The 16,943-nt window shown below is 29.0% G+C and overlaps 1 protein-coding gene across 1 annotated transcript; it reads left to right on the top strand.

Moving 5' to 3' along the window:
- On the top strand, nt 1-16,079 carry LOC130674683 (putative uncharacterized protein DDB_G0289963). The gene is made up of 6 exons (XM_057480087.1): nt 1-315; nt 12,275-12,638; nt 13,684-13,881; nt 14,354-14,743; nt 15,201-15,245; nt 15,925-16,079. Exons 2-4 carry the CDS (start codon nt 12,383-12,385, stop codon nt 14,740-14,742), a joined length of 843 nt encoding a protein of 280 aa, XP_057336070.1. The 5' UTR covers nt 1-315; nt 12,275-12,382; the 3' UTR covers nt 14,743; nt 15,201-15,245; nt 15,925-16,079.
- The last annotated feature ends 864 nt before the right edge of the window (nt 16,080-16,943 follow it).

The following is a 16,943-nucleotide window of genomic DNA, read 5'->3' as shown; positions in this document are numbered from 1 at the left end:
AGTGCTCTGCGTCCCCGTAAAAATTTTATGCAATCAGTTTATTAATAATTTATTGTATATTGTTCTTCTTCATATTGTGTTTTATATTATATTCTTTTTATATTTTTTACTTTTTTTTCCATCTATTTACAATTTTCTTTCGGGACTTTTGTTATCATGTCTGCACCTAAGCCTAAGCCCACTAGAAGTAGGGACAAATTATCTGATGAAACAAAAAAAAAAATTGAAAAGTTTATTTGTGGGGGAAAAAAAAATAATAAACGGTTATGCGCTTAATATCAATTACTATGCATATAGGAGAGGTAAACCTGTCGTGTAAGTATATATTGTATATATATGTGTCTCTAATTTATAACGATGACATCGAGCTCATAGCAAATTTTTTTTTTAATTATAATTTTGGTAGAATCCTTGAGTGTTTAAACCGAAAAAGGTGTTCATCTACTCCTCCATATTTACCATTCAAAGTTCGCTGTAGTATGGATGTAGATGGAAATATTGGAGAAGTATTAGGTATTCACAACCATGATAAAAATGAGACCTTGGCGGAGGATAGAGCTTTTCACGCAGAGCTCAAAACAACATCCTCATCGAGTGGTGAAAACTTGAAAAAAGTTTTTGATGACACCCTGAACAAGTTCGCACCCTTCCTCTCTTTATAAAAGAACTCATGAGAATAAATAAGTAAATAAATAAATTTATGAATAAGTAGAAAAACATAGACGAATAAATAAATAAATAAATAAAAAAAAAATAAGTAAAATCTAAAATTAAGTAAATAAGTATGTATATTAGAGTGGTCCAAAAAAAAAAAGTTTTTTGGCTATTATTCCAAAAGCTTCTCTAAGGTATAAAAAAAAATCCCTCCAAAGCGCAGCTTGATATCTCAATTCTTCAAGAAGCTCAATACATTTATATTTTCCCATTTAAATAACACGTAAAAAATTTTTTTTTACGTTTTCATCCGGTAAAACGACGAAAAAAAAATTTTTCTGTATTTTCCATCAATCATCCTTGTAGGAAATTTAATTCTCTACAAAAAAGTATTGAAATAGTCTTTTCGTAATTCTAACGGTTAAAATGTTATTGAGCTTTAAGTACTCGTTACTAAGTACATTTGAAGGAAGATAGTTTTAGAGCAACTCTTTAATGGAATTGACACCATTACTAGATAATTTATTTAATTTTTATAGATTTGAAATAATTTTTAACTTTTTTAAAACTTTTTTGGTGACTGCATGTATTTATTTCGAAATTAATCAAACTCTAAACTGTTTATAATAATTAAATAATTTAATAATCGTTTATATAATTATGAATAATTTTTCTTATTACATTTTGGAAATTTTTTCCTATGATCAGCAACTATTTTTAACAGACATTGTTTCTGATCTTCACCTTTTCTCCCAAATTCATTATATTTTTCAATTAAAGCTAGTACTTGCGGATGGATACTGAATTTAATTGTCTTCATATCTAATTAAATTTTCTTTTATTGCGAATATTTAAAGCTCAATAACTTTTTACCCGTTAGGATTACGAAAAAACTAATTCAATACTTTTTTGTAGAGAATTAAATTTCCTACAAGAATAATTGATCAAAAATTCAGAGAAAAATTTTTTCGTAGTTTTACGGAATGAAAACGTAAAAAAAAAATTTTTCACGTGTTATTTAAATAGGAAAATATAAATGTATTGAGCTTCTTGAAGAATTGAGATATCAAGCTGCGCTTTGGAGGGAATTTTTCTTATACTTAAGAAAAGCTTTTGAGATAATAGCTCTTGAAAAAAAAATGAAAAATGTTTTTTTTGGATCACTCTAATGTATATTAAAAAATAAATTGATTCAATGATAAATAAATTAGTAAATAAATACGTTAATAATCTAATAAATTAATGAATAACTAAGTAACTAAAAATAAAAATAGTTAAAATTAAAAAGAATTAAACAAATACGTAAATTAAAAAATAAATTGATTCAATGATAAATATCAGTAATAAATAAGTATAGAATTAAGTACATAAACAAATACATTAATGAATAACTAAATAAGTAAGTCGAAAAAAATAGACGAATAAATAAATAAATAACAAAAAAAAAAAAAAATATTTGAATGTATAAGTTAAAAAAACATAGAAGTAATAATGAATAGATAAATGAGTAAAATTAAAAAAAAATAATAAAATAAGTAAATAAAAAAAAAGAATCATTAATAAATGAACGTATAACGGAATAAATAAATAAATTTGAATGTAAAAGCAAAAAAAAAAAATTAAAAAGGGTTGATCCTGCGGACCAGCCCCGAAACTTTCCGCTGTTTTCGAGCTCGAAAACACTTTTGTCGCAACACACATTCGAGCTCGTACAGCTCGGCAACATCTTTTAATACATTCGGAATTTTGATGTCTTCAAGCTCCAACAAGCGGTTTTTGAATTTTTGTTTACGATTTAGTTTAATGAATTCGAAAAAAAATCGATAAATACGATTAAATTCGAAACTTGAATGAGTTTTAAATCACGTCATATCATTCTCTCTAAACATAAATTAGTGATTTTTCACTAATTCCAAGTGAATATTCACTTTTTGTCAATGCTACAATCGGACCACGCAGAATTAGTGACTATTCACTAAATGAATATGTGAATATTAGATTTCACTGATTTGATAAGTGAATATTTGAATTCACTGATTCAATAAGTGAATATAAGAATCCACTGATTTAATAAGTGAATGTCAAGTCTCAAAGCAGAGAAATCAAACCACGAATTCAGTAAGTTAAATTCACTGAACATAAAGTATGACTATTGCACTGATTTAAGTAGTGTAAAGTACTAAGGTAAGGGGCCCAGTTTCTGACCTTTTTAGAGTGCCGGTTGGGGTTATAATATGATAATGAATGTAAGATTTAATTTAATGAGAAAAATAATAATTCTATGGACTAGTTTATGATTTGTCAAACAAAGTCATACGCGTAAAATAATTATTTCAATTGAATTAATAATTTAAATTGATGTTTTAAAAATTGACATTCAGAGACTTAGTTCCTGACCCTCAGAATTTTTCAGGTCGCAGTTTCTGACCCTCACAGTGGCCTAGTTTCTGACCGTCAAATTACACAAACCATAATAAGGTTATGAAGTACTTATCATGTTTCAATAAATTAAAACTATTATTTAGATAAATAAATTAAATATTTATTCTAACAAAAACATAATTTTTAAATATTTAAAATATAAATAATTAAAGTCACTTTAGCTAACGCCTGTTCTCGTAATTTTTCATCGTAGCTCGTTGTCATTTTTTTTAAACTCTTGAATAAAAAAACAATGAAAAAATTAATTTTTTCATAATAACAATATTATTTAACTAAAAGAGTCATAACAATTTAATTACTATTGAAATAGACATTATTTTTACAATCATTTCATCACTCCAAGAATATGTACTTTCAAGATCTAATTATGATCGTTTATTTTTAAAAACGAATATTAAATGTTAATTTATCACTACATTATGAATAATAGTAGAAAATAATTTAAGAAAATTATAAATATTGCTGTTTTTACATTTTATAGACATGTAATTAAACAGATAACCTCGCTTGCAGTAAGTTATAATTTTAGGGTCAACAACTCCACCATACCTCTAAAATTAAGCCTAGTTATTGACCCTCAAATTTCAACAACAAAACTCATTTTAATATATTTTATACACTTATCCAAAAAATTAAAGGAACAAGAAAATTTTATAAATTTTTTAGTGATTTTTGGAAGGCTGTATTTTCGTGAAAAATGATCGTATCGAAAAAATTAAAGAAGCAAATTGAAGCTTGAAATCTCTACTTCAAAGATCTTCCAGCAAAATATTTTTTTGAGCCACGGGTTTTGCGGAATCATAAGAAAAAGGTCGAGACAAAATTTTTCTAAATTTTTTGGTTTTGTTTTTTAGGTCTATGGGGCCGGGAAAAACTTTTTAAAAAAAACGAATTCATGACTCGTTTGGGAAATTTATTCAGCTACAATTTGCTTTTTTTCGTTTCTCTGTACGACAATTTGCTGCTGAGATATCAGCCTTCAAATGAAAAAGGATCCTTTTGTCTTTGATAATTGATATCTCAGCAAGTAATGGTCACACAGTAATTTAAAGGGCAGTTTAATAAACTTGAATAAATTCCCTACGAGCTCCATTTTCGATTTTTTCAAAAAAAAATTTTTTTTTATCCTTGATATCCATTTGAAAAATTCACAAAAAACAGCCATTTTCTGGTTTTTTAGTCAACTCATCGCTACTCTGCAAATATTGATAAAAAAAATAATGTTGCCAGGTAATTTTACAGCTTAATGTACCCCAAAAAACCTTGGAAATGTTCAGATTGATCCATTGAACCCTTTGTCCAGACCGATTGCTCAAAGTTTTACAAAACAATTAAATGAACAAGTTTTGTTCCGTAATTTGTGTAATCATTACCAAAATGAAAAAATTAATTTTTTTTTGAATTTTCTTTCATTTTTGCGTTAGTTATTTAGTACATGTAAGGTAAAGAGGAAAAAAAAAAAATTTTTTTCCGAAAAACGAAAAAAAAAATAACCCTCCGTATAAAACGTAAAAAAAAAAATGTAAAAAAATTCTTGTTTGGTCTCGTTTTTTGGAAAAGTTTTTTTTTTCCTCTTTACCTTACCTGTACTAAATAACTAACGCAAAAATGAAAGAAAATCCAAAAAAAATTAATTTTTTCATTTTGGTAATGATTACACAAATTAAGGAACAAAACTTGTTCCTTTAATTGTTTTGTAAAACTTTGAGCAATCGGTCTGGACAAACGGTTCAATGGATCAATCTGAAAATTTCCAGGGTTTTTGGGGGTACATTAAGCTGTAAAATTACCTGGAAACATTATTTTTTTATAAATATTTACAGAGTAGCGATAAGTTGACTAAAAAACCAGAAAATGGCTATTTTTTGTGGATTTTTCAAATGGATATCAAGGATGAAAAAAATTTTTTTTTTGAAAAAATCGAAAATGTAGCTTGTAGGGAACTTATTCAAGTTTATTAAACTGCCCTTTAAATTACTGTGTGACCATTACTTGCAAAAGGATCCTTTTTCGTTTGAAGGCTGATATCTCAGCAGCAAATTGTCGTACAGAGAAATGAAAAAAAGCAAATTGTTGCTGAATAAATTTCCTAAACGAGGCATGAATTGGTTTTTTTCGAAAAAATTTTTCCCGGCCCCGTAGACCTAAAAAACAAAACCAAAAAATTTAGAAAAATTTTGTCTCGTCCTTTTTTTATGATTCCGCAAAACCTGTGGCTCAAAAAAATATTTTGCTGGGAGATCTTTGAAGTAGAGATTTTAAGCTTCAATTTGCTTTTTTATTTTTTTCGATACGATCATTTTTCACGAAAATACAGCCTTCCAAAAATCACTAAAAAATTTATAAAATTTTCTTGTTCCTTTAATTTTTTGGATAAGTGTAAATGTATTAAAATAAATTTTAATTAAGTATTGATCGATCTATCTATGTTTAGTTAAATTTTTTTACTTACATGATAATTAGTGCACAAATTCAATCGTCGTACCTCCTAACGTAAACTGTTTAAACTCTACTTAAGAAATGGCTTCCTCAGCTACTTATGGCTAAAATATTTGTTTTTATTCAGTTAATATTTTCTATGTTTTTTAAATTGCCATTAATTAGGCTCAAAATAAATTACAATAAATTAAGAAAAAATTTATTTTCTATTTAAAGTTATAGTTTTTTAAGTAAGTAAGAAAAAACTTGAAAAGGTCAGAAACTGGGCCAGGGTAAATAACTGGGTCTTTTATCTTATTTGGATTAGTAAAACTAACTCGTTAAATTAGTACGATGGCATAAAAATATGGTGACAAAAATATAATAAAAAAAACTATATAGTTCGAAAGACCGAATCGTATTGAATCCGACAAATAATATTTACTATTTGTCATAAAGTAATATAAGATATACTATTAAGAATTGCATAATAACTTCACTTGTAGAAATTATGAAAATAATGCTAGATCATTAGTGAAAATCATAAATTTGCTAGTGAAAATTATCGATCTAAATTTATTAGTGAAGATTCACTAATTTATTGTTGAAATACACTGATTATGAAGTGAATACTGCTTCACTAATATAATTAATGAAATTTTCATTAATTCATGTTTAGAGAGTTGATATATAAAATATCCGGGAAAACTGAAAAAAAAGCGTAATTTTTCGTATAATTTTTCGATAATATTACTTAAACTAATCACAATTACAAAAAAATCAGCTTGCAATCGTTTCGTTATCGCAATAAAATTACTTTCAGCAATTTCTTACAAAGTATTTTTTTATTTATTTATCATTTAATCTCATTTTTTGTATACTTATTTCTTTACTTTCTTTATGATTTTCTTATTTATGTATAAATTTTTTTATCTTTAAGTATATTTTTTTTTTTTCCTTATACATTTAGAGGTTTTTTTTTATTTTTAGAGTTATTTATTCATTTATAAATTTATTTATTAACCATTTGATGTGTTTTTTCTTTTGTTTACTTATTTATTTTCTTTTTTTTTTAATTTTACTTTTTTGTGTACACTGTCAAAAATTTGCTGAGTAAACGTGGATTAAATTTAGAGTGAATGCGGAGTGGATGACTGTGTGTTTATGTAATCTCCTTGGAGTAAAACTCACTTCGTCACTCAGATTTCCGGAGTTTTGAAAAAAAAAAAACACTCCACATACAGAGTTAATAGAAACTTTGTTTTTTCAGCAAGGGGATTTAAGAGTGATTTGAATTTCAATGCAATTCATATTTGCTCCAATCCAGAGTTATAATATCAAAATCAACTCCATATAGGAATCAGTTTCATTCAGAAGGGATTGAATAAAAAAACAGTCATCCTCTCCACGTTTACTAAGAATTTAATCCGCGTTTACTCCGAAAATTTTTTACAATATTAATAAATATCGAAATAAACAATACATAGAAAAATAAATAGGGAAAATAAAAAATTAATCGATATACACATAAATAAGAAAATGAAAAAAAAAAGTAAACAAATAAGTAAATGAGAAAAGAAATGAATTCAATAATAAATGAATAAATAAATACTTCGTGAAAAATCAAACGTAAATTAATAGTGGATACAGATTTAATTTAAATCCGAATTCACTTTGTCACTCGGAGTTCCGAAGTTTCAAAAAAAAATTCCGAGTACAGTTAAAAGGAAGTTTGTTCATTCAGTACACGGGAAGAAAATTATGGGAAGTTTTCCTATGCATTATGAGAATGGTTCCCATAATGGTATGGGAATAGTACCTATACTACTATAGGAATGGTTCCCATATATTATGGGAACCATCCCCATAATAGTATGAGAATAGTTCCCATACCATTATGGGAATGGTTCCCATAATGATATGGGAATGGTTCCCATAATGTTATGGGAACCATCCCTATAATATCATAAAATTTTTTTTTTGCACAATAGTGTAGAAATTTCCCAAAATTTAAATTTTCTTGAATGTTTTGTGCTGACAAAAAATTCTTATTAAAAATTTTAATGTTTTTTTGCCAAATACGATTTTTTTTTTCAATGTTTGAATTTTTGTTTTTATGTTTAATAATATTTCTGTGTATTGTAGAAGTGATTACCACACTTCTTTAAATTAATTTTTCCATGATAATATGGGAACCATTCCCATAATATTATAGGAATGGTTCCTATAATAGTATGGGAACTATTCCCATAATATTATGGGAATGATTCCCATAATGGTATAGGAACCATTCCAATTGCATTATGTGAATCATTCCCATAATATTATGGGAATAGTTCCCATACTATTATAGGAACCATTCCCATAATATTATGGGAATGGTTCCTATAATTTATGGGAATGGTTCCTATAAATTATAGGAACCATTCCAATAAATTATAGGAATGATTCCCATAATATTATAGAATGTATTCCTATAAATTATAGGAACCATTCCTATAATTATAGGAACCATTCCTATAGTGTTATGGGTATCATTCCCATAATTATAGGAACTATTCCTATAATTATGGGAATCATTCCTATAATTATAGGAACCGCTCCCATAATTTATGGCCGTAATTCCTATGATAGTATAGGAAAAAATTTCACAAAATTATGGGAACCGCTGCCATAATTTTCTTTCCGTGTAGAGTGATTTCGGAGTGATCTGGATTTCAATGCAATCCGCACCTATATGCTATATTTTTACGTTATTTTAATTAAAGACTTAATTCAACACAGACATCCTAAGACTCAAGCTGTTTCCTATGAGAATAAAAAGACAAGCATGCATAGGTGTCGCAGAAGGGTTGTACCTCCGCAGCCCAAAAATTTTGATGAGTATGTTGATTTCTTGAGTAATGATCAGTGGAGCTCTCTATTAACTTACAATAACGGAAAGTTAGATGTAAAAAAAGTTGAGACTAGTAATGAGACTTCTGTAGTATTTTATGATTTAAATTATATGAAAATGACACTCAAAAATGCCGTAAAAGGGGAATTGGAATTTTCTATCGATTCTACTTTCAATATTATCCCAAATTCGATTAAACCCCGCCAGTTCATGACAATACAAATATATAAAGGAAATCATGTGAGTTCTATATTTATATAATGTTTTTTTGTTACAAATGCTCCAAAAATTTAATTTGAAGCATCTTCGTTACCGAATTCAGCCCGCAAAATAAAATTTTGCGGCCGAGTTTTTACTTTGCGGCTTTCTTCCCAGATAGCAAAATGACGTCTCGATTTTTGAATGAATTCCTATTTATGATTTGGACGTCTCATTAGCATCTTAAAGAAGTCTTTAAGAAGTTCTCAAGATGTTGAATGAGCCACCTAGCGAACTCAGTAAGACGTCTTTAAAAAGAGTTCTCAAAGAGTTCTTTTTTCTGACTTCGCAAATAAGACTTCAGTATGAATTTATCATGACATCTTTAAGGAGCTCCTAATTTTGACTTCATAAAGAAGTTAAAAATATAATACATTTAGTCCTCACAAAACTGACGTCTTATTTATGGAGTCTTCAAGAACTCTCAATTAAGAATTCTTAAAAATGACACCTTTAAGAAGTCATTATAAGACTTCTTGAGGACGCCTTCAAAAAGACGTCATAAAGCAGTCATTCCGACTTGAATGCTGTCTGGGTTGCATGAAAATATCATATATGATGAACATATATCAAAATATTACTCACACTACTCTAACAATTTAATTTACTTCCATGTTTGTTATTATATTTAAATAAGAGTTTTATTTATAATAAATTCCGAACAAAATTATCTTTATCTTTTAATAAATATATATTTATATAACTTCTGTTTCTCTCAAATTAATATTTCGGAGCAATAGTAACTAAATAGTTACTTATATATCAAGTGCGATAGTGTATAAGACTCGAGTTGTAAGATTGACTAGACAACGAACGTTTTATACGGAATTGTACTCAATATATTCATAACGTTTTGAAAAAAATACTCGAAAAGTACGTTTCTAAATTCCTATAGATGACATGTCTCTTGCCGCAGATAATAAAAGGTGCTTAGATTATAATGAAAAACCTTATCACAATATGATACAATGAGTTACTGCAATGTTTTTTACATGCAAGCAATCCTCCATGTAACTATTAAAGATTTTTTGACCCACTGATGACGTCACTATTCGAATGATTAGGTCAAGGTATCTTTATGACCCATTGTGTCTTATCTCAAATTATTAAACTTCGACTATAGGCGCTTAAGAGTGTACATTTCGAGTATGTGTTACAAAAAATATAGTATGAAAGTTGGTTGTAAAATGGTGTTCCAGGCAGAGACGATTGTACGACGTTTACTACATATTTCATACGCTTATTAACAAAAACTCGTATAATTTAACGCTTCCGGCTCATGCGCCATACTTTCATGTTCGTAGACATGCATCACGAACGTTACACGGAAAAAAAATAGGTACTGCAACAGGACGCAGTCCTCCGGAAACAACAAGATTTTCATGTGACAGCAACAGAATACATCTTGTGGGAGTAACAGGATTTTTTCTATGGTAACACTAAGATAAGGAACAAGTTTTGTGTACTAATTATTTTTGTGAGTATAATATAATTTCAAAATTTGAAAAAAATTCAGTTTGGAAAAAAAATTCAAATGTTAAAAAACATTAAAACTTTGAAAGAAAATTTAAATTTCGAATAATAATTTAAATTTTAGAATTTGAATTGTTTTTTCAAATTTTGAAATTCCACTATACGGACAAAAAAATTAGTGCATGAAACTTGTTCGTTATCCTATTGATTCCACAGAAAATATCCTGTTGCAGCATCTATTTTTTTTCATGTAGGCTTATGTCGCAACATCGTAACTGTCAGTAAACTGCCATTTTGCAATTAAATTACATAAATATCTATTAATTGAAATTATTACATGATTTAAACCACAGGCAGTGGCCTTTATGTATTTTTCGATGAAGTCGAAGAAAACAACTGCTTATGAAAAGGTTTTCAAATTTTTATTTAACAACCTATGCCCAGAAATTAAATCGCTGCAGCCTATAATCCATTTGGATTTCGAATTAGCCAGCCGAAACGCCCTGAAAAATGTCATCAAAGACGTCAGAATCCAATTGTGCTTCTTCCACTATTGCCAAGTACTTATTATTATATTATTATTGTAGTTAGGCTAGAATGTCTTTAATGCTTCTTAAAAATACACTGTAAATTTTTAAAGTGATCCATGAAACTATTTTTCCGGGGCAATCAATCAAAATTTTATAAAACAATTAAAGGAACAAGTTTTGTTCTTATAATTGTGTAATCATCATCTGAATGAAAAAATTATTTTTTTCCAACTATTCGTCTATTTTTGCGTTAGTTAGTCAGTTAATGTAAGGTAAAGAGTAAAAAAAAAACAGTCTACTGGTTGACACTGCGGGCCAGCCCCAAAACTTCCCGCTGTTTTCGAGTTCTTTGAGTTCGAAAAAATTGTGAATACATTTTCGAGCTCGAAAAGCTCGAAAATACTTTTGTATACCATTGTTTAAAAAAAAAAACGTTTTTGACCATTTTTTCTCAAACGATATCTCTCAAATGAATTGACCAATTAAGACAGTTGAGGTAGCAAGTGACGTGATTTATAGAGTTCTAAAGCTGATCAGATTTTGAAATTGATTTATCTAGTCATTTTTGAGAAATTTCAATAAAAATAAAAAATAAATTTTTTTTGAATTCTTTCCTTAACGGTTTCTCTTGAACGAATGAACTGGTTTAGATGGTTGAGGTGGCATTCGACGCAGCTTATGAAGTATTAAAGCTGATTAGATTTTAGTATCAATCCATCAAGCACATTAGAAGTTATCTAAAAAACAAAAACATTTTGGAAAAAATTTTCTTTTTAGAATATCTCCGAACGCACCACCCTACCGATCAAGCTCAAATTTTCACAGCTTGTAGAAATTAACAAGCCGCGTCAAATGCCACCATGACGAATAAAATCGGTTCATCCGTTCAAGAGTTATGAATATTTACATACATACGTACTTACGTACGTACAAACACATACACTCGGACATCATCTCCAAATTAGTCAGAATAACTTCTTAGAACCTCAAAACGTGAAGATCTGATAGAAATTCGATTTTCAAAAGTCGGACCGAAACCAATAACTTCCAGAATTTTTGAAAATGTCCAATTTTCTTAGCGGAAAGTTGAAAATTTTCCGAAAAATTAAAAAAACAAAAAATTTCAAATAAATTAAAAAATAAAACCCAATTTTTTTTTTTCTTTATTTTTTTTAATAAAAAATTATGAAAGGGTCTTGTAGGGAACTTATGAAAGTTACGAAAGCCCCCCTCTTATTTACTATGTAATCATTGGTAGCAGAAATATTGATGATTGGAGCGAAAAGGATCCTTATAGACCCTTATCTAATTATTCATGGATTTGTATTAGTCATGTCTGATCAGATCTAACAATATGTAGTCATAAATCTAATTATACATGTGATACTATTTGAAAATGCTTTCAGTACGATCTTGATAGGTTATTTTTCAAAAAGTTACAGCCTTCCAAAAATCACTCCAAATTTTTAAAATTTTTCTGTTTCTTTAACGTTTTGCATAAGTATATCCGATTATACCATATATGACCATGAATAGAATGTGAGCCATATATCCGTACATAATTCGTTTTTCCTGGGTATTAATAGATACGTTGTTTTTTTAGGCTCTCACCAAAAATGCTAGTAGACTAGGTGCATTATCTAAAAAGCATTCCAATGCAACTGGTGAGAATGATTTAGACGGCGTAATTGAAGAAATTTTGAGGCAATTAATGGCGTTAGCCTACTTACCACCAAATAATATACCACAGTCATTGTGTACAATAATCGGTAACATCAACAACCCTGAAGTATTTAAAAAGATGCAAAAGTTCTTCAATTATTACATTAAACAGTGGATCAAAGCTCGAGAGCCCGAAGAATGGTCGCAATTTTATAATATTAGACGAACGAATAATGCCACTGAGTCGTGGAACCGCGATCTTAATGCCAAATTCGGAAAACACCCGTCAATTTGGAAGTTAACAAGTAAATATACACGACTTCTATTCTTAATTTTTTTCGCGCCACCTGCTTTAAGAACTCGAATTTCTAGTGCTGGCTGTCGTGTCGTCAATGCCCAATTTATTTTATCTTAACTAACAATTTTACTTTACGCACGTGTGCTACAAGAACTCAATAATTTTACAGCTCCAACTTTACTGAATCGTAAAAAGATATCAAAACCAGTGATTCCTTATTCTGTGTCTTTTATTTATTACATGAGACATAATAGATGCTGTATAAACGTAATGTACGCATCAGAAATTTTAGATTGCTCGTTATTTCAATTAAAATAGTCTGGGCATTGGTGTAGGCCCTACGGATGAGCCCCAAAACTTGCCGCTGTTTACGATCTCCTTGAGCTCGAAAACATTGTTGTGAGTACTCAAAGAGCTCGAAAATACTCTTTGATGCCAATGATTTTCTTACGAGCTTTTCGAACTCAAACACATAACAGTACTTTATATAATGATTTATCCGGGGAAAATAACGTAAAATATTATTTTTTCAACTCTTCATCGTCGATATCTTTTTAATTGATTGACGGATTTTGATGTTCAATGTAGCAGTCAGCGCGTTTTGCTGAGTGTTTGAGCTAACTAAATTTTGGAAATGATTAGTGCAGTCATTTTAAAGATATTCGTGAAAAAAAATTTTTTACTATTTCTTTCTCCGACGATATTTCTCGAACAAATAAACCGATTGACATGGTTGAGGTGTCAATTGGCGCGTCTTTTCAAGTTCTACAGCTGAGTAGATTTTAGAATCGATTGTTAGGATCGTTCTTGAGAGATTAAAAATAAAACAAAATTTTATTTTTTCGTAATTCTCAATTATTGTCGTGTCTACTTGATCAAATGAACATTCCTATCTTTGACGGCCTCGCCAACACCATTGGAGTTTTGAATTATGAATCATGAATCGTGAGCTTACAAAATCAAAATTTCTGTGTGGGATAGAAATTATCATTTTTCATTATTTACATCATTATATTATTCAACTTATGTTTAATTATGTCGTATTTCCTTAGGAAAACTAGTAGAAGAGCAAAATATTGCTTACAGAGAATATTTGGCCATAATGGCATTAAAAAAAAGGCAACGAGGCCAAATTGAAAATCGGCGCAAGTCTTGTAAGGTCCAAGATCTTAATGACCAATTAACTTCGCGCCTTATTTCACCGACTCAATTTTTGGAATTCGCCACACAGCTTGTAACTTTCCGTCGAAGTGAGTATAATTTTTAACTAACGTTCTTTTTCAACTTCTGCTTTTTCGGGAAAAAATGATCAAACCTGACATGTATGGTCAGGCCTGAAATTAGACAGGATCAGGCCTGATCATACCTGTCCATGTCTGTTCATGTCTGAAGCGTTAAATACGCTCGGGCCTGATCATACCTGTACATACCTGTTCATGTTTGAAGCGTTAAATACGCTCAGGCCTGATCATACCTGCCCATGCCTATTCATGTCTGTTCATGTCTGGACTCGTTCATGTCTCGGCTTCGCCTCGGCCAACAATTACATGTGATCTGAGATATATTCCTTACTTTACTGCCCTAAGTGTGTAATATACTATTGTAAATAAAAATTTTATTTTTAGTGTTTAAGATCCAGATATCGAAATAATAAATAATTAAATTAGAACATTAGATACTTTTTTCTTTACACAAATACGAAAAATTTTTTACTGTGCGTAGGCAATTTAGATGAAACTTCGACCGTCCAAATTAACGATGAAAAGCGTGAAAATGATGAACAGCGTGGAAATGATAATGGCAAAATTGAAAATGAAATTGAAAATGAATCTGAAAATGATGAACAGCGTGGAAATGATAATGGCAAAATTGAAAATGAAATTGAAAATGAATCTGAAAATGAAGTTGAAAATGAGTCTGAAAATGAAGTTGAAAATGAATCTGAAAATGAAGTGAATGAGCAAGAAGATGATATAGAATATGAAGAAGAAACATCAGAAAACGAGTCAGATGATGATATAAATGGGGGCAATGAAGATCAGGTGCCGGTGAAAGATGATATTCTTCGTAGAATACGAGAAAGTACCCAAAGAAAAATACAAATATGTTGAAGTATATGCTGGATTTAATTTTATCGAGCGATATTATTATTATTATTATCATTATTACACTGTAAAAGATTAGCGGAGTAAAATCGAAGTAAAAACTCGTGTATTACATCACTGATCAACTGATACGCACACACACACGCACACACACACTGTTCAACAGTTTAAGATAAATTAATATAAATTCATTTAAATGTTAAAACTCTGGACCGGAGTGAATTGTGAGTGAAATAAAATGCGCGTCACTCTAAGATTACTCCGCTAAAGTAAACTCCCAATTCACTTCGCATGCGGAGTAATTTTTTTGAAACTAGCTATTTTCATTTTAATGTCAAGCTCATAAAAAAAATAGTCTTCTGATCGATTTTAAGAGCTTGACATTAAAATAAAAATAACTAGCAAACAATGCGGAATTCAAAAAAACTTTATTATTATTATTATTATTATTATTATTATTATAGCATTTGCAGCTCATGGCAATCCAACGATCGAAATGGGAGAAGAAGGTAAAGTATATTTTTAATTATCGTACACGATAAAAAAAAAATAATAGTCACTTTTTTCGAAACAGCCTATTATATATATGGGCAGATCCATTTAAGACCGTCCAACCGGACCTCCGATTTCGCAAAAATTTTCCTTTTTTTAAAATCCTTTCATATCTACAGTTTTCAGAGTAGAAGGATAAATAACAGCTGATATTTTTTGTGTAGGTGACTTCTGTTGATATCTACGGTAATTTACCGTAATTGCTCCGATTTTGTTTATATACGGCCATCCAAAGCTGATCAGTTCTTCGAAAATCGCTATTTTCAGACAGCTATTACTTTTTTCTCGGAACTTCGATTTGCTTCAAATTTTCAGAAAAGTTTCTTTGTTAAAATCCTAAAAAGCTCTAAAAATTTCAACGTTGGTATCGAGCTTTGATCCGAGTTATAAAATTTCAAATATCACGAAAATTGTCTTGTTTAGAATAATTTTTGCGAATCAGTTTTCATATATCTAATCAATTATTTGTTTGTTTTAAATTTTGTTAACAATACCTAATTTAAATTTTCTATGGTATTCCTGTTGATTCTTATTTAAGTATTGTATGAAGTATTAGAGTCAATCGCAGCGATTTTAAACACGAAATATTTACGTCATACACGACTTAAATAATACATATCTTGTTTTTATTTACAGAAATTGGCATGGAAGAGAATAAAGAGAATGAAGGGAATGCCGTAAAAAACAATTTAAATATTAATGTAAAAAAAATGAAGTAATAAAATTAAAAATAATAAAAATAAAAAATGGAAAGGAAGACCAGTGGACAATGAAACAATAAAAATTTTAAAAAACGCATCTAAGTACTTGATTGTTAATGATATTAATTATTTCTTTTCAACTTAATCTATTTTAAATTGATTTATGCTTTGTTAATAATAAAATTGTGAATTGAAAAAATTTCTAGTGTCTTATTTTTGCTGTAAATTTATAGTAAGTCGAACTTTTATAAGATTTTATCATTTTCAAGACGTAGAGAACTGTGCCTAACCTGAATAAAATTTTTTCCTGATTTGCCTTAAGTACCATAAGGACTTTGTCAGGTCAATATAGGGTTTTGCCTCATTAGCGCAAGCCAGACGAGTTCGTTATCGGGATCTCATCAAGATATCCTTATTAAAATAAAGTTATTGATCATTAAGTCAACCTGACGTGTTCTTTTTTAGGGCCACTTTTGGATTTTCATATTCAAAAAAATTTGATTTGTCATCAGATAAACCCGACGTTTTTCTAATCAGGACCAAATGAGGATCTCCTTATTAATGAAAAAGTTATCCAATCACTTTCAATATTTTATTTGCAGGCTGAAAATTTAACAAAGTACAAAATAATATTAAATAAAAATTACGTCAATCATTGCAGCACGGATTTTTAATATTCTTATCAGTTATTCTTTGATATCATTTTGAATATAATATTTACACTCACACGATTACAGATGTACGTCAGCGCAGTGGATAGCATGGAGGATTTTTAAAAGGAAATAAGATGCAGGTTTGAGCCCAGCAGTCATCGGGATTTTTTCATCAATAAAAAGCATGTTAATTTCCTCTAAGTAATAATCTTTATAAGTCAGAGCATATTTCGAATCGAATAAAAATTTTCTTATTTTTTTCGGAATCTAATATTTTTTTTTTAAATTATTACTAACAAGG

Source organism: Microplitis mediator, chromosome 9 (genome assembly GCF_029852145.1).
Source record: "Microplitis mediator isolate UGA2020A chromosome 9, iyMicMedi2.1, whole genome shotgun sequence".
Lineage (NCBI taxonomy): Eukaryota > Metazoa > Arthropoda > Insecta > Hymenoptera > Braconidae > Microplitis > Microplitis mediator.
The sequence above is the reverse complement of the archived record's forward strand: the minus strand, read 5'-3'. Positions and strand labels throughout refer to the sequence as shown.

What these genes read in the sequence shown, in the direction of transcription:
- LOC130674683 (XM_057480087.1), top strand. Translation starts at nt 12,383, where the DNA reads ATGGCGTTAGCCTACTTACCACCAAATAATATACCACAGTCATTGTGT. An exon ending in GTCAATTTGGAAGTTAACAA is followed by an intron (nt 12,639 to 13,683) that starts GTAAATATACAC and finishes GTATTTCCTTAG; the next exon opens with GAAAACTAGTAGAAGAGCAA. An exon ending in GCTTGTAACTTTCCGTCGAA is followed by an intron (nt 13,882 to 14,353) that starts GTGAGTATAATT and finishes TACTGTGCGTAG; the next exon opens with GCAATTTAGATGAAACTTCG.